The sequence below is a fragment of the Podarcis liolepis genome, assembly GCF_965112155.1.
Source record: "Podarcis liolepis genome assembly, chromosome: 5".
NCBI lineage: Eukaryota > Metazoa > Chordata > Lepidosauria > Squamata > Lacertidae > Podarcis > Podarcis liolepis.
The window spans coordinates 16,720,682-16,746,324 of NC_139556.1; the positions used below are offsets into that span (position 1 = coordinate 16,720,682).

At 46.5% G+C, this 25,643-nt stretch overlaps 1 protein-coding gene across 23 annotated transcripts in view; it reads right to left on the reverse strand.

The window, feature by feature from the left end:
- Positions 1-8,675: 8,675 nt before the first annotated feature.
- GBF1 (golgi brefeldin A resistant guanine nucleotide exchange factor 1) overlaps positions 8,676-25,643 on the reverse strand; it is an 85,190-nt gene continuing 68,222 nt past the window's right edge. For 4 of the 23 annotated variants that reach the window (XM_083502325.1, XM_083502323.1, XM_083502318.1 and 1 more), the window contains 14 exons: positions 24,725-24,819; positions 24,246-24,399; positions 23,600-23,822; positions 23,081-23,235; positions 22,361-22,607; positions 21,663-21,853; positions 19,126-19,276; positions 16,746-16,876; positions 15,195-15,296; positions 13,497-13,610; positions 13,085-13,262; positions 11,966-12,103; positions 9,904-10,061; positions 8,676-8,799 (listed from right to left, as the gene is read on the reverse strand). In XM_083502325.1, coding sequence (XP_083358451.1) covers positions 8,782-8,799; positions 9,904-10,061; positions 11,966-12,103; positions 13,085-13,262; positions 13,497-13,610; positions 15,195-15,296; positions 16,746-16,876; positions 19,126-19,276; positions 21,663-21,853; positions 22,361-22,607; positions 23,081-23,235; positions 23,600-23,822; positions 24,246-24,399; positions 24,725-24,819 — 2,055 coding nt within the window. In that variant the 3' untranslated portion in view covers positions 8,676-8,781. Of the gene's footprint in view, positions 10,065-11,965; positions 12,104-13,084; positions 13,263-13,496; positions 13,611-15,194; positions 15,297-16,745; positions 16,877-19,125; positions 19,652-19,862; positions 21,854-22,360; positions 22,608-23,080; positions 23,236-23,599; positions 23,823-24,245; positions 24,400-24,724; positions 24,820-25,643 lie in introns of all 23 variants that reach the window. The other 19 variants (XM_083502330.1, XM_083502329.1, XM_083502326.1 and 16 more) reach the window with 8 other exon arrangements.

A 25,643-nucleotide genomic window follows, 5' to 3' on the forward strand; every position in this document is an offset into this window, starting at 1 on the left:
TGCAGCGCGCCTGGCGCCGGCCCCTACCAAGGCCCTCGGCCCCTTGCGCAGCGGATTGACTGGAGCGCGGGACGACGACGACGGCGCCAAAGTCGGCGGGGCTCCAGCCTAGCGGCGGCGGCGGCCAAAGCGTAACTTCCCGCCCCCCGAGGAGGAGGAGCGAGGCCGGCATGGGACGGGGCGACCCCGCCTCGGGGGCCGGTCTCCGCGCGCTGCCCGCCCCGGCTTGGAGAGGTCGGGGAAGGGAGAGCTCTGGGCGCGCTCGTCTTCGCCTCAGCGAAAGGGAGAGGCTGTGCCTTTCCTGAGGGGAGCGAGCGGCGCGCCAGAAAGCGCCCTTCTTCGGCAGAAGAGGCTCTCCGCCTCTCCCCCTCAAGGCCTGGTCTGTGCTCTTCGCGCTTGCGGCCCGGCGAGGCTTGGAAAGTTACCAGAGACGGGGAAGTTGAGTTGGCGCTGCTTCTGGCAAATGCGCGTGTGAGAGGAGAGCGTAGGAAAGTTGTCGGGAGACCGAGACAGACCATTGGTCCAGGCGCAAGGTTACCCCAAACTTGGGTCGCCGTCTGATTTTTTGGGGACTACAACTCCCATCATCCCTAGCTAGCAAGACCAGTGGTCAGGGCTGATGGGAATTGTAGTTCCAAATTCCCAAAGTTTGGAAGACACTGGTCCAGAGTTTCACGGAGTGGGAGCGGTTTCCTCAGCTGCATCTGAGGATGCCGGGCTTGAACCTACAGCCTTGCCGCACTCCCGCAAAGAAACTTTGGTTTTAATCTCTCTCTCTCCACACACACACATATATGGATGTAGTGGCCTGGCCTAGCCAAGACTAGGGCAGGGTTTTTTTTCTTTAAAGTGCTGCCACTTTCTCCATTTGGTTACAGGTGGGTTGGAGACCTGTGGATTCAGTCAGGGTATGATGGTGATTTATTACCTACCCAGTTTATCAAAAGGTCCCAGGGCAGGATAGGAGTGAACTCCTAGAGGCTGAGGTCCCTTCAGCCTCCCCAATAAAATATTTAAGGGGGTCGGGCCCCACCAAAGTTGATGGGAATTGCCATTCAAATAGTGGGCCTGTACCATGTCTTGTGGGACTTAGCTGCTCCCCCCCAAAAAAAAAAATTTAGTTCAACCTGCAGGACAGGTTGAATATAGTGCTGAAAATCGTTTGAAACAACTTCTACTCGTATGGATAGATCTGCCAAGTCTAGGTGGTAGTGCCTTACTGCTCCTTCCTGGGTGAGAGCAGGGCTCTGGCATTTTAGCCACCTCAACACTCTACCGTGTAGCACCTGTCCTGTCCTGGTAGACAGGGGTTGTCCAACATTGTCCCCCTCCCTAGCTCTCGTTGTGCCTTCCCAAAGCTGGGTAAGCAAGGCTTTGGGAAGAGGCATGAGGGCTGTGACAACTGACAAGGACCTCCTGGGATAGCTCCGTTGATAGAGCCCAGGACTCTTAGTACCAGGCTCATGAGTTTGAACCCCACATTGGGCCAAATATTCCTGCATTGCAGGGGGCTGGACTAGATGACCCTTGTGGTCCCTTCCAATTCTGTGATTCTATGACTCCCTCCTAAAGTCTAGTTAACACTTTGTCAGGAAAGAGGTGGGAGGGCTCCAGGACCCTGCCAGAGCCTCACACACCCAGTACCTCAGCTGGCTTTGGGAAGGCAGTGCAAGAGCTGCAAGATGGGAGGGTCAAATTTTGGCCTGGCTCCTTCCCCCCCAACCCCCGCCACACAAGAAGGCAGTGTGTGTCAGGAGGGAAAAGTAGGCAAACTATCCCCATGCCCACCCCCACTAACCCCCCCTGGCCTATCACCCACAATTCCAACACGCAGCACAAAACGTCCAGATAAAAACCTGGCAAGCCAAAGGTCTACACTGTCTAAAACACTTCTACAAAAACAACAAATCCATGCCCAACACAGGAAATACAGGACAAAGTAGGGGACGCCTAAATACCTTGGCTAACACACCATCAATTTCATGCCTTCTCAAACAAATGATGATGACGATGATGATGGCAGTGTGTGGGTTGTGGGTGGTGCTGTGGTCTAAACAACAGAGCCTAGGACTTGCCAATCAGAAGGTTGCGGTTCGAATCCCTGCAACGGGGTTAGCTCCCGTTGCTCGGTCCCTGCTCCTGCCAACCTAGCAGTTCGAAAGCACGCCAGTGCTAGTAGATAAATAGGTACCGCTCCAGCGGGAAGGTAAACAGAGTTTCCATGCACTGCTCTGGTTCGCCAGAAGAGGCTTAGTCATGCCGGCCACATGACCCGGAAGCTGTACGTCAGCTCCCTCGGCCAATAAAGCGAGATGAGCACCACAATCCCAGAGTCGTCCGTGACTGGACCTAACAGTGAGGGGTCCCTTTACCTTTACTCTTGTGGCCCCACTTGATATGAAATGTTGGACTGCCCTGTGGTACACCTTCAGGGATGGTGGCAAAATACTTAAGCATCTCAGAAATGCTTAGCTGTGTAAATCTCTTACTAAACTGAAGACAGAACACTACATGTATAGGTGTAACTCATCAAAGCCCTAGTTCCATGGGAAGGCATATGCTACATGTGTGGTCATCTTGCCACATCCGCAGGCCCAAGTATTTTCAGAGTGGAGGGGGGGACCAAAGGGATTAAGACCTGGATCTTTCAGCAGTCTCTTCCCTGCTCCCAGCCACACTTTTAAAAGTAACTGCCACCTGAGAGTAAATTCTGCCTAGTTCATTCACTTCAAATTATTTTGTAAGAAAAAAGACTAATACATATACTGTAGCAATAAGTAAATATTAACTCACAACTGGGGAGAAAAGAGTTAACCCTCCCATCCCATGTATTGTGACCAAAACCCAAACCCAAACCCAAACCCAAACTCTTGAAAAGAGCTTTCTATCAGTGCCAATGGAAGCAGAGTGTTATTGGGGGTGGTCCCCAAAGGCGTAGCCCCAGCTCTTTGCACCAAGTCCCAGATCTCTTTCCCCTTCCCCTCCCTTAAAAAAGAGAGAGAGAGACTTTGCCTCAGGTGGCAAAATGTCTTGGACTGGCCCTGTTTGGGTAGGGAAATCAACTCTCCATTTATTATAGGGAGGCGGCACTGTGATTCCAACATATCCCACCTTCAATACCCAATAAAGTACACAGACCCCCAAATTGCTAACCTTCTCCCCCACTTTAATTAGTTGAGTCTTGCAGAATTCAGCACCAAAGGCATCCTAAGGATCCCCCAACCCAAGCATAGAGAGCCTGGGTCCTTCTGTTGTTGGAGAATTCCCATCTGACCCTGTTAGTGTGGGCTGGTCAGGGATGATGTTAGCTGGAGAGTACAGCTTCATCATCCCAGCCCTTTTTTAAATCCAGACTGCCATATTTAAAGACATGGGAAAAGGAAGCAACTTGTTTCTTACCATTTCTTACCCGCCCGCCCCGATTCAGGATCTATTTGACGTCTAAGCCAGGTCAATGTTCCAGAATTACTCCACACACAGCCCAAGAAGGGGGACATCCAAGGTATAAGGGGACAGGTTTAGCAACATTTAATGTCTCTTCCAGCAGACCCAAAAGCCAGACTGACTTTGTGGGCTGTTCTATAATCACTAGACTACACTTCTGTTCCCCCTGCTTTTTAACCCACCACCCTCGCATCCCTTCCATCCATTTCCATTTTGACTATAACGCCAGGAAAGAGATCACACCTGCCAGGTCCCACAAAGAAAAGTAGAAGGGTTTTGGTGGACCTCTTTGTAGATTCTTTCGTTCGCTGTCAGAGGTTCCCCACAAGGAGAAAAGTCTGTCTCCAAGGCTGGCGCAGCAGCAGCTTGTCCTCACATCCTATACACTCCTTAAGGAGGAGGCTGCTGTGCCATAAAGCATGGTGGCACAAGCATGGGAAAACACAGTGAAAATGAAAACACACACAAAATGGAGAAAACACAGATGCCGAGTGCTTCCAAATGGCCAGTTTATTATGGTTTGTTTGCAGGGAGGTTAGATGATATTGCATCAAATCAAGCATCCTTCGACACTTTCCAGTGCATTACTCCACCACTTTCCTTATTGCAAAATGCCCCTTCTTTGGGGGATGCGGGTTCATTGTACAGGAGCTCCAAATTCATTTTACTTGTGCAACCTGAATTTGCAAGTATGCAAAACAAAAACAAAAAACAGCAACAGTCTGGAAACACCCCTGGTTCCTCTTGAACCTTAAATCATAAATAATCTTGACCATAAATCATTGTGGTGCTCAAATAAAATCAGGGAAGATGTGAGCCCACCCCTAGGAAGATGCCTTGTGCAGGATTTTCCCATGTATGTGCCTGCATAGTCTACAAAGGGCACAGATCATCACACTCTTCAGCTGCAGAGGCCATTGAATATTACACGCACAAGAGAGACTACTTGTCCAACTTGAATGAACATTTATGCTGGTTCTCCAGACCCTCTAGTGGTCATCTTTAATTATGCATATAGTAGTGTTAGTCCATGTAGTAGCCTCCAGATGTTGTTCTGTAACTTACATCAGCCTCAGGCAGCATAATAGCCAATGGCTGGGGTGATCAGAATTTTAGTGAACAGTAACTGGAGGGCAGCACAGAGTCTATCCCTGTTCAATAGTTTAATGCAGCAATAGCCCTGAAACTCCTGAGGAGCAATGAGCAAATTTCATGTTAGCCACCCTCTATGCTGAAGGGACGCGGGTGGCGCTGTGGGTAAAAGCCTCAGCACCTAGGGCTTGCCGATCGAATGGTCGGCGGTTCGAATCCCCGCGGCGGGGTGCGCTCCCATTGCTCGGTCCCAGAGCCTGCCAACCTAGCAGTTTGAAAGCACCCCCGGGTGCAAGTAGATAAATAGGGACCGCTTACTGGCGGGAAGGTAAATGGTGTTTCCGTGTGCTGTGCTGGCTTGCCAGATGCAGCTTTGTCACGCTGGCCACGTGACCCGGACGTGTCTTCGGACAGCGCTGGGCCCCGGCCTCTTGAGTGAGATGGGCGCACAACCCTAGAGTCTGTCAAGACTGGCCCGTATGGGCAGGGGTACCTTTACCTTTACCTTTATATGTGGCAGAGGTACACAATGCCATCATCTCCACCGTCAAAATAGCACCGTTCAGCTATAATCTCTGAACAATTTTGCTGACTTTTAAAGTTTCCTTAGCCAGCTTTCTGGGAAATGATATATAATGAAATGAAAAAGGTATTTAAATATACCTTCCTTAAGAAACCAGAGGCCTTTCTCCTGGGCATTGTCGGCCAACTGGTGTCAAAGAAAGATAGAACATTCTTTATGTATGCCACAACAGCAGCAAGAATACTCATCGCAAAGTATTGGAAGATGGAAGATCTACCCACCTTGGAAGAATGGCAGATGAAGGTGATAGACTACATGGGACTGGCAGAAATGACCGGCAGAATCCGAGACCAGGGAAAAGAGGCAGTGGAAGAAGATTGGAAAAAATTCAAGAACTATCTTAAGAAATACTGTAAAATTAATGAGTGTTAGAATGGCGTTGGCTTTATAAATTAAGGGGTTTACAGCTGTAAAGATTAAGATTAAAAAGAAGAAAGGAGGTTATAAATTTGAGAAGACTGAGAGTAAGAATTTGCTGGAAAAAGTTTGAAATTAGAATGCAGTAAGGGGAGGTATGGGGGAGTCGGGGAAACAAGTTATACGAAAATAAGGATTTGAAATTATACATGTTTTTGTTTAGTTTTGTGTTTGTTTGTGTTGCGTTTGTTAAATTTTTTTGTGTGAAATCTGAATAAAAAAAATAAATAAAAAGTTTCCTTAGCCAGTTCTTCAATAAGGGCAGAAATACACAGCCGTAGTTTAATTGCCCAAGAAAAGAGCTTACAGGTAGACACTAATCTTCTGACTTTACTGTCAGAGGAAGGAGTTCCCTAAAAGCAGTGTTACCTGACAAAACAAAATCCAGGCTTTGTAGCACAAACAGTGCAAAAGATTGGCATGGGCTCTGATAGGTGCTTTCCTATCTGGTCCAAGGCAGCATCCCTTCCTCCAACTCCACCCCAAATGTATGTTTCGGGTACTTCCTCATTCCATAGCCTTCTCTTTATTATACTAGAACTCTGCACCACTCAATGACACATCCACTGCCAAAACAACACGTAACACATACAGAGAATTCACTGCCACATACAGTGGTACCTCGGGTTAAGTACTTAATTCATTCCGGTGGTCCGTTCTTAACCTGAAACTGTTCTTAACTAGAATCACCACTTTAACTAATGGGGCCTCCTGCTGCCGCCGTGCCGCTGGAGCACGATTTCTGTTCTTATCCTGAAGCAAAGTTCTTAATCTGAAGCACTATTTCTGGGTTAGTGGAGTATGTAACCCTGAAGTGTATGTAACCCGAGGTACCACTGTATTGTGTTGATGGTCACTCACCTGGCCAACACTTAAAAGAGGATCAGGCAAACTGATCCAAGCCTATCAGCTGTTATTAAGCCACGACCACAATCTCCATTTTCAGAGAAAGCATGCCTCAGAACAACCACTTGCTTGGGAAGGGGCAACGAACAAAAGGAGAGAGAGGTGTTGTTTTCTTGCCCTACATGTCAGATTCCTGGATAAATCTCTGGGCAGTGTTGGTAACTATTAGATCCGCCCTTTGTCTGATTCAGTGGAACTCTTGTAACATAGAATTAATTGCCACAAGATGTAGTAATGACCATAAGCAGAGATGGCTGCTTTAAAAAGTCTCTGCTATCAGCCGCAATAGCTGAATGACAGTTCAGTTTGCAAGCAGAATATTCCAGAATGCTCTATGCATCTTCATTCCCTGCTGGTGATCTTCCATCGGCATCCAGGTTTCTGCTGTGATAAGTGGAATGCTGAACTGCATGGACCTTGCTCTGATCCTGCAAGACAGCTCTTGTATTCATAGGTAAATATTCTGCAAATAAATGCTGACTCTTAAAAGCAAACAAATGTTTCGGAGACAATCCTCTTGTTCACATTTGTCTTTACCCTGAGCAACTGTACCTCATTCTTCCTGCACCAGTTGTTGCATTTTCAAACTGCAATTACTTTCAATGCACATAACGATTAAAATACATTAATAGGGTTATTGGAGCTGATCACAAGCGTCTTGTCAAACACACACACTGAGCTGGAAAGAAACTGCACTCTTTGGGTCATTTGTATAAGCAGAGAGGATCCCTATGCTTACTTCAGCAAACTCTGGATGTTCTTATCAGGTAGAGGCTGAACACAAACCTGTGATAAACAGTTTCATAGCAATGGATTGCACTAAAAAAATGTTTTCTCCAGCTGGGATGTTAGAACTATGTGGACACGTTTTGTGAAAGTGGCCTTTTAATGCTACTCGAGTTCAAAAGTGTATCAGGAATTTCAGCAGTTTTAAGGTGGGAAAAATTCAGTAACAGGCTTAATGGTGGTCTACATATTTAGTAGAATAGAACAGCATGGAGGATGCTGTATGTATGGCTTCCCTATGAGGGATTGACAAACCTTCTCATTCTCGGTTTCTCTGACTTTGTCATCTTTACAATCTTAAGTTCAGTTTGTTCAATCTTCACATATGCTTGAATTTTTTAACAAAAAGAGTATTTGTGAAAATTCATAACACTTTGGTGCATTTATACCCACGCATCCATTTCTCTATGCCATTTTGCCTAACGTACAAATTTTTGCAAGCAATCTGTCTTAGCAGAATGCCATTGCTAATGTTCTTTCCCGCTTATATAGACAGACATGTTTGCACGCACATCTTTGTAATATGTGCACTAATATGGGCAATTGGGAGACCAGCTGGTATCACACAGAGGGGCAGACTTGACCCCGAAGCCTTCATAATTGCTAATCCCTACTTTACAGTGACAGAAGTTGGATTCTAGCCACACTGCGATTGAAGGCAACAATTTTCTGGTGCACACACACACACAAATCTGTATTCCTTCCTAACTGCAACCTAGCAGTGCTCTGCCAAGTCTCAAGTGTGAGAAAGGGGAGAGGGGGATGTTGAGGGGAAGCAGCTCCCTGGCCATTCATCCTGACACCACCCCCTCCCCAAGTAATGTTTGCTTATTACTGGCTTGGAGTAACTGGCTGTCTTGCCTAATCTCCTTTTCAGTGCATCGCAGGCAGTACTGTCGGGAAAGGCAGAATAGACTGAGGCGGTAGAGAGGAAGGCACTCCAGGCTGTGCACTCCATGTGCTCATGGCATGCATATGCTCCACCGCAACATGCCTGAGTGGGCATCAAGCAGATTGGTGAGTGAGGAGCAGGGTGGTGTCAACGGACTGTATGCGCCACCATGTGGGCTTACCTAATGGCAACAATAGACAATTGGCCATCTGCAGCGCCTCCACCACCCTGAAGGAACACCTGAAAAGGCTGGATTGGCTGAGTCCCCAAGGTAGGGACAAGAACCTCATGTCCGTGAGGAGCTATCATCAATTGTTAAGGGTGATAAAACATGCACGCCCTCAAACGGCATCAAAATATGAATGTGGTAGGAGAATATAAAATATTTGAGGGGGTCACCCCCCCAAGTTGATAGGCATTCAAATGGTGGGTGTGGCACATCATGTGACTGATTATATGGGGGGGCTTACCTGGGATCCCCAATATTTTATTCAAGTTGGCACCCCTGGTGGGGGAGGGATGGGGCGGGGGAGAAGAACTGCTAAGCCAAAATAATTCATTTACAGGTCATATTTATTCCACTGTAAAAAGTCAATAGACTCCTTATATATATATACACACACACACAGTCACCTGCCGTTCCACACAGTAGACACTGGCTTCAGTTCCCAATGGGATTCTGCAATAAATGTGGAGAATTTTAGCCTAATGCATAAGAGGAAGGAAGCACTAGATGAGACACATTTCACTCTGCTTTTGTGCTAAGAGGCCAGAGGTGCAGGAGGGGGTAACAGCATCCTCCTAAAGTGAAAGCGACCAGAAGGAAAATTTAGCAGCCTGTTCCCAAATGAGTTAGAGCATCATGTACGGCCAATTCCTGCCCGCTCCCAGAAGCCGCTCACTTTATCGGGCACTAATCGCCCGAGTCTAGTTATCTTGTGAGGAGATCGTGAGTGCAAGCAAAGAATGCCTGGAGGGCACCCAGTGAGATTTAACTGAAAGGAGGAGAGCTTCCAGTACAAGACTTAGTCAAGATGGTACAGCTCGCTCAGCGCTGCAGAGGTTCCCCCTCCCTGTCCTGGGCCCAGGCCTCTGCTTCCTGTCCCACATTCTCTGGTCTTGTCCACTGGGTAGATATTTTTTCCCCATCTCTCGCTACCCAGCAGAGTAGCTGAAGAGGACCCCGAAGAGTCAAGCCAAAGAATGGCGATAGGAAAAGTCATATTCTCAAGTCAACGCCAAAGAATATAGGCAAGCAAATATCCGTAATAAAAGCGTCTCTGCTTAATTTCCTAGGGAATATAGCTCCCCTGCTCCATTCTGCAGGAAACGCCTATCTTCTTTATTTTCTTTTAGATCACAGGCAGCAGAAGGTCTGTGCTGAAAAACTGACTGCTGCCTCCTAACTCTAAAGAGAAGAGAAGCCGGCCATCACCCACACAGAGATTGCCTCTGCACAAAAGGAGCCAAGGGCCGTGGAACAGATGAGCTGGGATGGAAATTTTGGCCTTAGGTCCACTGGGGAGGACAGCTACATTGCAAAGTGGCCTTCCACACTTCTGCTAGGGTCTTCCCTACAGCAATCATGGCTTCTACCAGACAGAGCATCCTGTACCACCATCACCCCTGCAGCCAACTGTCCTCTTTACTCCTCTCCTCAGTTGACTTCAGAAGCTGTCATGGGGTCAGTCGGCCGCTGGGAGGCCAGAAGAGGCACAGGAGAGGTGGCCTCTATGAGGGCTGGGTTCAGAATAATAGGTAGAGTCATAGGTGGCACTCCCACCTGCAAGGGGGAGGCCAGAGGCTGAAGAATAAGAGGTTGCTGTGCCACTGCTTGAGGTGCATCTTTCGCTGAGCTCACTTTCACAGGTGCCGCTGCTGGAGGGTGGAACTGTGGTCCAGAGAGACTGGAACTGCTTGGAACTGAAGCCGTCTCGGGGTCTGCTGAGAGAGGAGAATAGATTTTTCACTTGTTCAAGAGGAAAATTAGTCACCAGATAATATGTTTCATGGGGACGCGGGGGACGCTGTGGGTGAAACCACAGAGCCTAGGGCTTGCTGATCAGAAGATCGGCGGTTCGAATCTCCACGACGGGGTGAGCTTCTGTTGCTCGGTCCCTGCTCCTGCCAACCTAGCAGTTCGAAAGCACGCCAGTGCAAGTAGATAAATAGGTACTGCTCCGGCAAGAAGGTAAATGGCATTTCCGTGCGCTCCTCTGGTTCGCCAGAAGCGGCTTAGTCATGCTGGCCACATGACCCGGAAGCTGTACGCTGGCTTCCTCGGCCAGTAAAGCTTGATGAGCGCTGCAATCCCAGAGTCGGCCACGACTGGACCTAATGGTCAGGGGTCCCTTTACCTTTACTTAATATGTTCCATGACCTTCCCAAGCTTCACCTAGCTCACTCTTGGTGTGTATAAGTACACACAAATCATTCCTTTTTCTCTTGGTTTCTTTTCACTCCCTGTTCCAGGGACCGCTATATCTCAAGGACCGCCTCTTTCCAGATGAACCTACCCAGACCCTGAGATAATATTCTGAGGCCCTCCTTCGTGTGCCCCCTCCTCGAGAGGTCCAGAGGGTAGCAACACAAGAACGGGGCCTTCTCTGCAGTGGCTCCCCATCTGTGGAATGCTCTCCCCAGGGAAGTTCGTCTGGCACCTTCATTATACACCTTAAGACGCCAGGCAAAATTTCAACCAGGCCTTTGGTTGATCCTGTTTACATCCTATACCCTTTTAAAATGTGTGTTTTTTGGGGAGGGTAGCTACTGGGTTGTTGTTTTTATTTTTATTAGGTATTTTGTGGTTTTATATCTTGATTTTATTCTGTGAACTGCCCTGAGACCCCCGGGTATAGGGCGGTATATAAATTCTATAAATTAATAAATCGTTGTTGTCGTCATCATCATCATCGCACTGCCTCTTCGGTCACCCCATGTGACGTGCCTCTTCCAATTCCTATACTAGTTTCCCATTCTGCATATATTTGTTTCTTGAACTCTACACCTTTAGCAGCTCAGCAGATTCCTGTCCTCTTAAATGGTTTTACCCATTCTTCCTAGCTGCTCCTTAGGCTGCAACTCCCAGAACACAAACACATGTGACGCCAACTCTTTCTCGCCTTCAAACCTCACCCTGAAACTCATCTTTTATGAGAATGCTTTGGTTTAACCTCTAACTGAAGCTTAAACAGTGCAACTGAATTTTCTCTCTTTTATCCAGCGCTACCTCTTCTTGGTCTAGCCCCATCTTTAACCCTTCAGCCAGCAGTCAAAAGCACTTTTAGTCAGACAAGCCTGTGGCCTCATAAGAATATAAAATTAACAAATATGGATTCCTATCCTCTGTTTGCTGTACTTCCCACATTGTAAGACTTTAGACTGTAAGCAACCTGGAACAGGGATATGTTTGTTGCTGGTTTGTTTGTTTGTTTAACTTGCATTAGTTTGTAAAGCATCAAGTTCAGTGATGAGGATATTCAAAAAATTAGTCATGCAATACTGCTGCTGCTGTTACTACTGCCACCAGTTTGCAGCAATGAAGAGATCTGGTCCAACCCCTAAGACAGAAAAGGATCAGCTGCAGGGGTTTGTTTCCTCGCTGCCTGCCTGAAAAGGTGGCAAACTCTCGTTTCTGCCATCAGCTAGGTGACGTAGGCCACTTGCTTCTCAGGGAGAATATGGCAAGAAGGAGACAAACATGATCCCATTCATCAGCCAGTGAAACGACACCTCTCCAATGCTTGCTTCCTCTTCCTCTTCCCATTCCTTTTATATCATGTCTATTAGATTGTGGTGGTGGTGATATAGAAGCAGCTCATTCTTGCAGGAACTGTAGGACTTACCGATGGCCGCCAGCTCAGGAGACTTCTCAGAGGGAGCTGAATGGGTGGCAGTCCTTGTATCCCCTCCAGGGGAATGTGGCAGGGAAGATACTGTTGGTTTGGGAGGATGCATCTCTGTAGGTAAGGTAGGAACTGGGTCTAAATAAAAACAGCAAGCAAAAGAAAAAAGAAAGGATTATACCTCTCGAGGAAAAAGGCTTTCCCTTAAATCAAGACTGCGTGCTCCCACTCATGTCAGATCAGGCTGCTCTGGCAACATGGGACATGACTATACACACCAACCCACACACAAGTATTCTCTGCTATGACAAGACACCAGAAGTCTATTCTAGCACGCTCTGTGCAACAGCCCCCCTCCCCAATAGTCTGCATCATCAAGGGAACCAAGGCATGAACTGTGGTGTGAATCTTAACTTAGCCATCAGGACTGTTTGTGCTCAGGCCCAGGCATCTTTTCAGGCAAAGAAAGCAAGAGATGCACAACACTGGTTTTGGGATTGGCTAGGAGCTCCATTTCTGTTGCTATCTAGTAAAGCCTCAGATCTACTGCTTTCTAGGGTCCATCTCAAGCCCCAAGCACTGGCTCCTGTCTGCAAGGAGCACAAGAAAAGGGGGAAAGAAATGCCTTAAGAGAACAAAATGAAAAGGAGAACAGGCTCTGGTGCTCATTGATGAAAAACTCTTTATTGCAGCTCAACACATTTCAGAGTAAAACGCTGCCCCTTCGGGAGCTTGAAAAACTTGTGTTATTAATGTTCAAAAACACCTTGTACTCAAACTCTAACCAACTCAAGAACCAGCCTGAAAAAGTAGGAATGCAATCCTCGCCATCTATACTGAACTAGGTTTACAAATTGATTAGATTTGAAGAATAAGGTGGCTTGGAATTTTAAGAACTCGCACATTTTTCAAGCTCCTGAAGGAGTTTTACTACCAAACATGCTGAGCTAAAATAAAGAGCCTTGCATCAGTGAGTAACTAAGCATGCTTTCCTGTTTGTTTGTTTCTTTCTGCAAGGAACCTTGCATGGCCACTTCTACATACCCCCAAGTGCCTCTCTCAGAACGTGAAGCTTGTTCACAGATTCTAAACGTAACACAAAGTGGTTGGCTTGCATACCTTGGATGACTGTCTGTTTGAAGAGCTCATCCCTCAGTTTTGGCAGAAAGCAGTCTATGCGTTCCCAGGTGATCTCCCAGAGATCAGAGTAGCCTGTTCGTGAGTCAGCACTGTGGAATATTCCAGCCGTGTCCATTACTAGCAGCATATTTTTCAGTGATTCAGGGATGGCCTCTGGCTGCAAGGCAAGACATATCTAAGAGCTAAAATCTGACATCCTGTACACTTTCTTCCTTCTGAATCAACTGCTCCCTCAAGTCCTCTTTTTAGATCACTATCAGAGGTTAACATGGGGCTGGATCACTGGAAGACCAAGAAGGGTGGAAAGGCCCAGAAGGGTGTTAACATGCATTTCAGACATGGGCCTACTAAGGAGAGATCCTAGAAACCTGAAGGGGCAGCAAATACATACCAACAAGTCACTGGATCCAGAATGCATGTATTTGTCCATGAAATCCAGAATTGTCAGCCATAGTGCAGCAAAGGTTGGGAGGGAGAGCAGTGGAGACAAGTGCTGCAGAAAGACCTAGGATAGAACAGAAGATCACACAGTAAGCATATAGCATAAGAGGAAGAGGGACCTAAGGTGACTGCTCTGACACCACAGGGTATGTTTAAGGTTATTTTAAAGCCCTTTAAAGCCCTAAACGGCCTCGGCCCAGAACACCTGAAGGAGCGTCTCCACCCCCATCGTTCAGCCTGGACACTGAGGTCCAGTGCCGAGGGCCTTCTGGTGGTTCCCTCGCTGCGAGAAGCCAAGTTACAGGGAATCAGGCAGAGGGCCTTCTCGGTAGTGGCACCCGCCCTGTGGAACACCCTCCCACCAGATGTCAAAGAGAAAAACAACTACCAGACTTTTAGAAGACATCTGAAGGCAGCTCTGTTTAGGGAAGCTTTTGATGTTTAATAGACTACTGTATTTTAATATTCTGTTGGAAGCCGCCCAGAGTGGCTGGGGAAACCCAGCCAGATGGGCAGGGTATAAACAATAAATTATTATTATTATTATTATTATTATTATTATTATTAATCCTAGACAGCTCTACCCTGTTAAAGGATTCCAAACCCTGGGAATGCTGTGCCACACTTGGGCCCAAAAGCTTTTTTAAGGCCTTTTGTAAAAAGTCACCAGACCATGTGGCCACAATGCTTAAATCCTGCGAGAGTAATCAATTTAATGAAATGCACAAGATTGTACACACACTACAATCTTAACACAGATGACCAGAATTAAGACAGGCAGGGTGATATTACTTCGAAATGTTGTTAAGCTTTAAATTCTGTGTGTATATATTGGGGGGGGGGGTGACCTGCACAAGCAGGGTTGTCTTTTTGCAAGTTATCCTTTCATTTCAACTGTAAAGGTGAAATTGTAGTAACTTAAAATAAATCCTCTCTGGCTCCTTAAAGCTTGTTAGCCAACCACAGGGAGCTAAAACAAAGTCCTCACCCTGCTACAGAGATTGCAGGTGAAGTACATATAAACAGAAAAAGTTACTAGGAGAATAGACTTTGTTTTTGTTTAGTGACAGTGAATTCAGGGCAGGAGGCTACTACACCACTTCCCACGGGAATGGGGACACCAGTTCAAAGGAAGGTAGCAATTCAAAGTGGAGACACTGGGTGTCTCCTGAAAGCCCCAGTTCAAGTCTGCTCATCCCCACTGCCTAATAGGCATAGTCAGAGGGACCTTTAAAGTGATGTACTGGATGCAGGTAGCACTGTGGGTTAAACCACAGAGCCTAGGACTTGCCGATCAGAAGGCCGGCGGTTCGAATCCCCGCAACGGGGTGAGCTCCCGTTGCTCAGTCCCTGCTCCTGCCAACCTAGCAGTTCAAAAGCACCTCAAAGTGCAAGTAGATAAATAGGTACCACTCTGGCGGGAAGGTAAATGGCGTTTCCGTGCGTGGCTCTGGTTCGCCAGAAGCAGCTTAGTCATGCTGGCCACATGACCTGGAAGCTGTACTTCGGCTCCCTTGGCCTATAGAGCGAGATGAGCACCGCAACCCCAGAGTCGGTCACAACTGGACCTAATGGTCAGGGGTCCCTTTACCTTTACCTTACTTAACATTAGAAAGCTTTGCTCTCTGAAAAGTAAGAGGCCTCACACCTTGGAGAGGAGAGTAGAGGCTCTCATTCTGGTCTCCTCCATTCCACCGACGTCTGCAGGGCTGATATTTTCTAGGAGTTTGGTCAGCAAAGGAAACAGCACCTATTATCCAAGATAAGCAGCACACTGGTAAATAAGGACAGGAGGCAAAAATATAAAGTATGGGTTGAGAGCAAGAAGCTTTCCTGCGGTCTGACTTTTTCTAGGGGGCAGCAGATGATCACAACAACATAAAGATTATTGAGAAGGGGTCCAGGGGAACAAAGAAAAATAAGGTTGCCCTAAGAGAAATCACCTCCTCCAATGATAATGAAACTATATCAATTCTCCTTGAACTGCTCTTCACGCTAGCTAGTTTGCTATTGACTTATATGGATGCACATCTTCCAGTGAATTGGTTGCAACTGAGGGAGGCAAGATGCAGAGGCTCACTGAAGGTCTGTGCTGACCATGGCTGATGGGAACTGTAGTCCAGAGCATCAGGAAAGCACCAGGTTGGCAAATGCTATGCAAGTAGGAATTTGCTGCCTACTTACAACTATGCTGTAAAGCAGGGGTAGGCAACCTAAGGCCCGTGGGCCAGATGCGGCCCAATCGCCTTCTCAATCCGGCCCACGGATGATCTGGGAATCCGTGTGTTTTTACATGAGTAGAATGTGTCCTTTTATTTAAAATGCATCTCTGGGTTATTTGTGGGGCCTGCCTGGTGTTTTTATATAAGCAGAATGTGTGCTTTTATTTAAAATGCATCTCTGGGTTATTTGTGGGGCATAGGAATTTGTTTATATTTTTTTCAAAATATAGTCCAGCCCACCACATGGTCTGAGGGATGGTGGACCAGCCCATGGCTGAAAAAGGTTGCTGACCCCTGCTGTAAAGGGTCTACATGTCCTGCTTCCCATTGGATTTTTCGAATTTGAAGTGGGAAAACTCAGCTCGCCCTCAAAGGAGATGAAAGCCCCCTCCTCTCCCAAGCCTTCAGAACTGGAAAAAATAGGATTTTTTGCAGTTTCTACTTGAAATAGGGGCAGTACCTTCTATGTGTAATATATGCTTTGAACCTGCCTAGATTTTCAAATGTACAGGTGAGATACCTTTTAGATAAGGGAAAACAGAGCATTTATTCTATTTGCCTTGAACATTTAGCCTTTCATCTGTGTACCTTAATAAATTACTAAATTGGGACCTTAATAAATAAATTGGTCCGTTTGCAGCCCAGAAAACTCTCCCTCATGCCTGACCGTTGTTCTGCATGGCCACTTATCAGGATAGCAGATAAAGAGTCTTGCCCAGTGATGACCAAGCAGATCTACTGTCTCACCTTCAACAAATCTCTCAGATGTCCTCCCTGCCTCAAGAAGTATATTCTGCCAGGGGAGGAAAAAGACTAGGAGGTGGAAGAAAGTTACACAGTTTAAATTGCGCCAGAACTCAGCAAGGTTTTGGGTCAGGAGAAGTCCTATCTTCCTCCACAGATAGGACTCCTCCATTGCCTCCTTTGGAAAGATGAGCCCATTCGCAAGCATTGCCAATGTAGGCATATAACAATACCTTATTGAAACAGGATTCCCATTCTAAGGCATCCAGAGCCTGCAGGTCATGCACAAGGAGAGCCCGCTGCAGGTAGGTCAGTGCCTGCATCCGCACCTGTCGCCTTGCATCACAACACAGGCAGGCAATACCTGCAAAGAGCGCAAGTTAAAATGAGAGAGGGAGAATCTTCATTCTGCACCAAGCAACTCCAGCCCTTGCTTACATCCTTCACGCAACCTCCCCAAAAGCACAGAACCGTTGGATGCTTATTAAATGTAGTCCTGGACCAGCATAGAGCCCTGGGTTTCCACAACAGCACAGTTGAAAAATGAATCTGTCACAGCAACCCATGGGCCTGTCACATAGAAATATAAATTACGCCATTGCAATCTTGAGTTGCTGTCAAGTTTCTGGAGGGCTGTAATCTAGAGAACTGTTTGTGTGAGCCATTCAAATCAGATGTTCCGGTGTGTAACATTTGTTAAAAAAACCGAGGCATTTTTTGTTGGGGATTGTAGGGAAAGACCTACCAAAAAAGCTGAAAAACATCTTCATGTATGCGACAACGGCCGCGAGAGTTCTGGTAGCACAAGGACGGAAGACTGAAGAAACCCCAACTAAAGAATCATGGCAAGAAAAATTGACGGACTATGCAGAACTGGCAAAACTGACATATAAGCTACGGGACAAGGATAACTGTGACTTTAAGGATGAATGGGAACCCTTTACAAAGTATCTGAAGACGCAACAAAGTGAACTGGACTCCTTGGCAGGTTTTGAATAAACATTCACAAACTTTTTATCTATAATAATCAGCTAAATAGTTTGAGGATCTATAAAACTTTGTAACATGCAGAAAACAGCAGTCTCAGAGAAACCAAAGACTGAAACTGAGGGAAATCGGGGGGTGGGAGCGGGGGGGGTTGTGTGGGAGGGGGGAAATGGGGAGAAAGCAAGGATGATATGTTTTTGGATAATATGTCTTATTTTAATTTTGAATAAAAAAATTAATAAAAAAAAGATGTTCTGGTGTGTAACGAATCAGAAGAATCACAGTAGGGAGTCCACTAGGACCAGTAAGGAAAAGTTTATCATATTTTGGCATAAACATCTTTCTTAAAAGCAAAGGGGGAATACTATTTGAGCTTCTCAAAGTGCAGTGAAAGTAAATAACAGGGTCGGTAGCAAGATGCTTACTAGCAACAAGCAGCTTAATCATGCTACTAGATTTGAATGGAAGCTCCCTTCAAAAAATGCATGTGTGAGACTGGCATAGAATATCAAGCACATATAACAAGCCCAGTCTCTGCTTTGGTGAACACATATCCGAAGCTGCTCTTAACGTGTTCTGAATATGTGTTCTGAAGGCAGCCTTGTTTAGGGAAGTTTTTAATGTTTGATGTTTTATCATGTTTTTAATCATAGGCACCGACTCCATGGGGCCTGAGGGGGCCCGAGCCCCCTCAAAAAATCGTTTGGGGGGGCTCTGCCCCCCCAATAATCTCGGGCGCCCCTCCAGCAGAGCGCCGCCGCCGCCCCTCCCCCAGCCCAAAATGCACAGGGTCGGGCTGCATGCCTCCTGCCCTCCCTCCCGAGCAAAAGCTCCACCCAATTTCCTTCGGAGCTGATTAATAGGCGCAGCACGCTCTCCCCTATTCGCTCACGAGGAGGCGGCGCCACTTTATCTGCATATTCATGAGCTTATTTATTATTCATGAGCTTTCCCGGGCCCCCCCAATATTTTTTATAAGTCCACGCCCCTGTTTTTAATATTCTGTTGGGAGCTGCCCAGAGTGGCTGGGGAAACCCAGCCAGATGGATGTGGTATAAATAATAAAGTGATGATGATGATTAAACACAGGGCGCTTAGCAACTTTTTAGTTTTGTTTAATATCACTCTTCCCTTAAAGTGTATTACTTCAAATGCCTCATGTCCAATTCTGATGCATGTGGCTGCTATCTTCTACTCCAGGGCAATCCAATACACAACCTAATGCTCAAGGCCTTTTTTGGCAACATTTGACACCCCTCCCTGGCCCTCACACTGCCTTTCCAAAGCCTTGTAAGCAAGACGCTGGGCTTTGGGAAGGAAGCTTGAGGCCTCTGACAGGGTCCTAAAGTCCTCCTATCTCCTTCCCAAAGCCTCGTTAGCACTTTACCAGCTCTGGGAAGGAGGTGTGAGGGCTCTAGGACCCTGCCAGAGCCTCATACCTTCTTCACAAAGCCCGGCACTTTGCTTAGCCAGCTTGAGGAGGGCAGTGTGAGCACAGGGTGGGGTGACAAATTTTGCCCTCGCTCCCCTCCCCCTGCTGCTTCCATATCAAAGTTCTCTTGCAGCCCACTTGATATAAAAAGTTGGACCACCCTGTTCTTGTATGCTAGGATGGGCTAGGCTTACCTTGCAGTAATGGGCACCAGCAATTGGCCCATAAGGTCTGAGAGTCTGCTTCAATTTTCTTTCCTGCAGCCTCCAGATGGTGCTGCTCTTCAGCCCAAGAGCTATAGATGGTGGCAGCTCGTGTGTGAAGGGTGTGCATCAGGTCCAGCAGCTGCAATAGAAGAGGTAAGTTGGCAACAAACAACCTGCCTATCTATGAACAACATGAAAACAAGCTGTCAATGCTCAGAATGGAGGAAAAGCAATGTCCTGTTATCATGGTTGTGTCAAAACAAATCTGATTATCAGAAGGGAAAGAAATAGGGCAATCACCCAGGCTTGAGGGGATAAGCCTACAAGTATATGAACGTGTTCAGAAGTTCCAACTGATTCTTGGTTTGGTTAAGAAAGTCATACTCTATAGGAAGGGAATTCCTATTTTTAATTTTTCACTCTTCTAGAATACGGCTTCGGCCCAGTATACCTGAAGGAGCGTCTCCACCCCCATCGTTCTGCCCGGACACTGAGGTCCAGCGCCGAGGGCCTTCTGGCGGTTCCCTCATTGCGAGAAGCGAAGCTACAGGGAACCAGGCAGAGGGCCTTTTCGGTGGTGGCGCCCGCCCTGTGGAATGCCCTCCCATCGGATGTCAAGGTGATGGACAACTACCTGACATTCAGAAAACATCTTAAGGCGGCCCTATTCAGGGAAGCTTTTAATGTATGATATTTTAGTGTTTTTTGGTTTCCGTGGAAGCCGCCCAGAGTGGCTGGGGAAACCCAGCCAGATGGGCGGGGTACAAATAATAAATTATTATTATTATTATTATTATTATTATTATTATCTGGTTGGGTGCGTTACTCTGTATTGAAATACAGATTCATAGCAAAATGCCCCCATAACCCCAATAAGAGACAGAACCATGCAGGCAAGAACTAAGGCACTTTTTAATTCCCATAGAAAGGAACACTGCACCCACTCCAACCCTCTGGACACTTTACAGAGGTACCCCCCACCGCCCGCCCAACTACCTGCATCCCTCTAACCAAAGGGTGTAGCAACTTCAGTTTTGCATGGTCATGATTTTCTCCCTAGGACCCCATGGCTGGACTAAATCTATAAAGTATGAGTGCAAACTCAATACACTGGTACCTTGGTTCTCAAACTTAATCCATTCCGGGAGTCCGCCCGACTCCCGAAACCGTTCGAAAGCAAGGCGCAGCTTCTGATTGGCTGCAGGAGCTTCCTGCACTCCAGCAGAAGCTGTGGACGCCACAGAAATCACATCAGACGTTCGGTTTCTGAAAAACGTTTGCAAACCAGAACACTTCCAGTTTGCGGCGTTTGGGAGCCAATTTGTTCGACAACTAAGCTGTTTGGGAACCAAGGTACCACTGTACCACTTTAACAGTTAAAATAAAAGAGATCTGTATTAAAAGAGCCTGAGTAGACACTCAAGCAAAAAATGTGCCTTGCTAGGATAGACCAAGGTCTACCTTAACTAGAATCCCAGCTCCTAAGAGGCACCAAGACTTCCCACTAGAAATTGGCCAATAGGTCACCAATCAACAATGACCTTCAGTACATTGTGCCCACCCACCTAAGAATTCTTCACTAATGAAACTCTAATCCTACATAACCCTTGCCAACTTCACCCTCCAAGCAAACACAGCTTGCTTTCAAAACTTTTTGTGTGCTTCATTAGACACAATCCCACATCTTGGCTTCAGTTTCCTTTCAGGGACAGAAGTACTGTAACTTCTCAGTCACTTGAAGCACAGACTAACACCATCCTATTCCTACAGCTGTATCATCATCATAGAAGTCATTCCGTGCTCATTTGCACTGTTATCAAGGGAACTAACTGTCTGCAGGCTTCTGCATATTCCTGGAAAGAAATCTTTCTATTCCTGATGGTTCTTTTTTTTTCCTGCTGAAGATACATTTCCAATAAAGTACTCTAGACTGTACTATAGTATCCATATATTTTATAGTATCAAACAAAACATAGGGAAACTCCCTGCAGATGCTGCATCACTAAGGATCAAACTAGATGTGATGTTATTCATGCTGTTTGGCCTTGTGTGGCTGGCTGCTGTGTGCTTTACAATAGCTGGCTGGTGGCGGGCAAATTGTACAGAAACTGTGGTGAAGTGGGGCTTTAACCTTTGCTCCCACTGTGTTCCCAAATAGAATTAGCCCCTTCCGCTGCTCCTGCTATTTGCAGTGGGAGGAAAGTTTCTATTGACACCAATGGATGTTTTCCTTCCATTGTGAGTAACAGGCATGGGTCTTCCTTGATTTGCATCAGGACCACAGTGGGGGTATTGGATTAAAGTCCTTCATCCCTTGAGCCATGGTCCTGATCCAACTCACTCTCTCCTTGCCAACCGCTGCCACCTCAGCTATTCCCCACACTACTCTGAAAATAAAACCCAGTCATGCAAGGCCAAAGAAAATGAATAATGCCACACCTAGGTTGACCCGAAGCTACTGCAACCAGGATAACCGCAGGGAAAGACAAGGAAGAAATCCAGGCTATACTTACGTCCTGACTAACCTGTAAAGACACAGTGTGGTAACTGGCAGGGATGCTCTCATCCTCATCATCCTCATCACTGGCCGAGCGGTGCTGATGCTGGCTAGATGCCCTCAGGTGCCTCAGAGAACTCTCCTTTGCTTTCTTCTTGAAACGGGTCGATTTGGGGTCATACTTGTGGCTCTTCCCTCGCTTTTCCTGGGACTTGCACCCTAAGAACAAGAAGAATTTCTCTAGCTTGTGGTTCTCCGGGAACACCTCGTGCCTAATTCTAATGCTAAATAAACAACCTGAAACTCTCAGCTCAGGGATCCTCAGGCGTGAAACATTAAAGGAGGAAAGCTCCAGCATTTCTGGTGGGATGCTAAGTTCTACGTCATTCTTAAAAGAACATACCTGTCCTTGGCAACACTAACAGGATATGTTACCTCTACAGCTTCTGACACCTCCTCCTTCCCCCAGGTTTCTCCCTCTGACCACTCACTGCCGTTCCACCACCAATCCCTGAGCTCTGAGCCTTCATCCCTTGTGGGTTCCCTAGCTGGTGCCTCCCATCATTCCTCTGTGTTCAGCCAGCCCATGACAGCAGGTCTAGTTGATCTTTTTTATAAAAACAAAAAACCAACCCTCGCCTAATGGGTGTAGATTGCTCCCTTAATTTGATATAACCTGGAGCCCCACAGTCAAATACTCAGATTACAGAAAAGTGATGGCCTCACCTCCATTTAGACTGGCCTCTACAAAGATGCGGATAGTTTTGACGCAGAGCTCAAAGTTTTCAGGTGTGACATGGGCAGCATCTCGCACAATGAAAGACAAGGACTCAACACACTTCATGAGCGACTTGGTATTGTGTGGGCCCAGGTCCATCCCCACAGTCAGGCTGTACTGATTCACCAAGGGTGAACTGCCCAGTTTGGAGAGTCCAGCTATGGCCTTTGGGCTGTCAAGGTCATCCTTCCCAACCTGTGAAATGAAAAGTATGTTTGAGTCCAATAGGGCAACTGTCAGGCATCTCTACAGCCAAGAGAATAGGCTGCATTGCCTGTACTAACTTCCAATAACCACCTAATATGCTGTTCCAAGTCTCTGGGCTCCTGCTTCCTTAGAATGCTGCCTTTTCATAAATAGCCAGATCCCTATGGAGACAGGTGGATTTGGGCCAGTTCACTCAATTCACTTGGCAGAAAAGTCTGTGTTGGAAGGCCTGTTTTTGCTGTCTTCGGACAGAACTATACGGTTGTACTTGCCTTCTCCTGGAATCTGGGTGAAAGGGTTGCCAGAGACTAGCAATGCAAACAAGACTGTTTCCAGACTTAGAAATAGGAGCCTTGATGCAGTGCTAACCTCAAATGTGACTTGGGTTGGAGCTTTCTCTACAGCCTGTTGCCTCAACGAAGACATGCATGAAGCAGGTGGAAGCCCTTGGTACTACTTACCACAAGCCAGCCGCTGTTCATCACATCCACATCAGTCACAGAACGATGCATTTTGCCTTGCTTGCTGTGATCTGCATACACCTCTGAATCAGAAGTGTAGCCACGATCTAGGCTGGCTTCATTTGGGTGATAGATCTCACTGTCTGACTGAGCCCCTTTAAATAAGCAAAACGGAGTGAGACAAAAGATGCAAGGGAATACCAATTTCATGGCAGCAAAGAGCTGTGCTAGTGGCAACTGTGTATGTCACTGCCAGTTCAGATCCCATCAGCATATATGTGAAATAAAGATTTTTTTGGCCCTAACATGCATCATTTTATACCTGTTTACATTCAGTTGCATTTGCCATTTTACCACCCATTCACTCAGTTTGGAGAGGTCCTTTTGGAGCTCCTCAAAATCTATTTTTTTGTTTTAACGATGCTGAACAATTTAGTATCATCAGCAAATTTGGCCACCTCTCTGCTCACTCCTAACCTAGGACCAACAGACGGGGCCACTGCCAAGGACAAATCTTACCTGTGTCATTCTCTGCCCTTGCTGTTGCCTGCAGCGCTGGGGGTGGTTTCACTCCTGATCCAATGCATTCCAGGAGGCTAAAGAGCGTGTACCAGTCATCTCCAGAATGGATGTTGGCAGCATTGGTCTTGAGAAGTTCATGAAGACCATATGCAATCTGATGACTGGCCCTGTTCAGCATACTGGGCTTCATCATGAGCAAGATACGCAAGGAGAGCAGCACCTGCTCAGAGAGAAGCAAAGGTGAGTACTAGAGTGTCAAGCTATCTCTACACCAGCTTCACTCTTGCATTTTGCTTTTACTCCCCGACCACAGTCTGTGTTATGTGAAAGGTCCTTTATCAACACAGGAGGATAAACCGGAGGACTTTTAGGTATTGGAGCTGTCTGTGTGTGTGCTCCTGACATTTTCCTTAGAAAAAAAAGTCCTTATGCAAACCTGGGGCTCTCCTGGGCTGCTTCCTCCCTCTTACACAAGACTGTCATTGTTTTGGTTATGTAAGGACTAGTATCCATCTCTAAACTTCAGAAATAGAGGGAATGATGGGTATTCTGTGCTTCAGCCACAAAACCCAAGGAAGAAAGTCAGCATTCCAGAGATACCATGAACAAGAGGTCCAACAATAAGAGCAGACCACTCCTTTACCTGGGCACTGATCTCCTCTCTGCGCAAAAGACGGATTGCCAGCCGCAACAGCCCCACCACTGCCCTCTCAACTAAGAAGCAATACTCCACAGCATTAACACACAAGTGGTAGAGGTGGTCTCGCACTGCCTGCCATACAAAGGCTACACGGTCCCTAGAGAAAGAGGGAGAGAGGACATTATGACAACAAGACACATGCAAGCACAGCTTCAGAAGACCTGCAACCCAGTTGGGCATGTGCAAATACTTTTATATTCAGATTCACACCAAGAGGGAAGGCAGGTCCCTCGAGTCCACAACTAAATAGGAGTGGCAAGAATAAGAGAATATGTTCCCTGACCAGTACTGTATGAATACAAAGAAAGCTAAGGTAGTGTATGAGTTCAATATGAATCTATATGTAAAGCAACTATATGGAAGATCATAAAAAGAACAGTTCCAAGCTGGAATGCCTCTGATGGTGCATCTGTATGACTCACCTGTTCTCCAGCACAATCCTCAGAAGCATCTCCAAGCAGAAAGCACAATCTTCCTCATCATATGTTTCCTCATCAGGAGTCACAGAGATGAGAGCCTGAAGCAAGCAAATCATACCCAGACATATTTAGAGAATGATATGGAATGACAATTCCCCACAACAGAAGTCTACATATGCTCAATCTCTCCCCATGGACTTCTTGCAGCAGCAATGGAAATGAAAAAGCAAGGAAGCTCATGTAGGCATAACACTGTACATACATCCTTTGAGGCACTGCTGCTGTGAAGTAGAAGGACCACCAGTTCCTGTTCTGATGGATTTATATCTCTGGGGATGCAAAGCCAAAGCAATGGCTACAGATCTAAGGAGAACGCCCAACTGGGTTTTTTTAATCTGTCAGCTGCTCTTAGTTTTACTTATGGTGCCAATCCAAACAACTGGACTTCACTATTCAGCATGATATGCTAGACTTGTATCAAAGGAAGAAAATCTGGTTGCGTCTTTGGAATCCCACCCCCTTTTGCAGTCCCCCACCTCAGAATTTGCAAAGCAGCAGGCACTAAAAAAAAATAACTTTTAATAGTAGAGCTGCAAAAATGCCAGAAAAGTGCAGGGAAAAGAATTATGCTGAACAAATGTAATAGGAAAAAAGGAGGCGGGGAAATAGATTAAAAATAATCCAAGTTCACAACGAATTATTCAAATTATCCAAGTTACAAAATCAAACAAACCACTAGGAGACTATGAAAAGGAGCTCCTAGGAGGTGCACATTTTTTCAAACTTTGATATGTCTGTCTATCTATCAGGCTAAGCAGTGGAAAGAAGCCCAACTGTTTGGAGTAACACTGTAAAACAACCTAGAGAAGGGTTCAGAGGCCTCTGCAACGGATGAACCTCTGGCTCATCAGTCTCACATGGA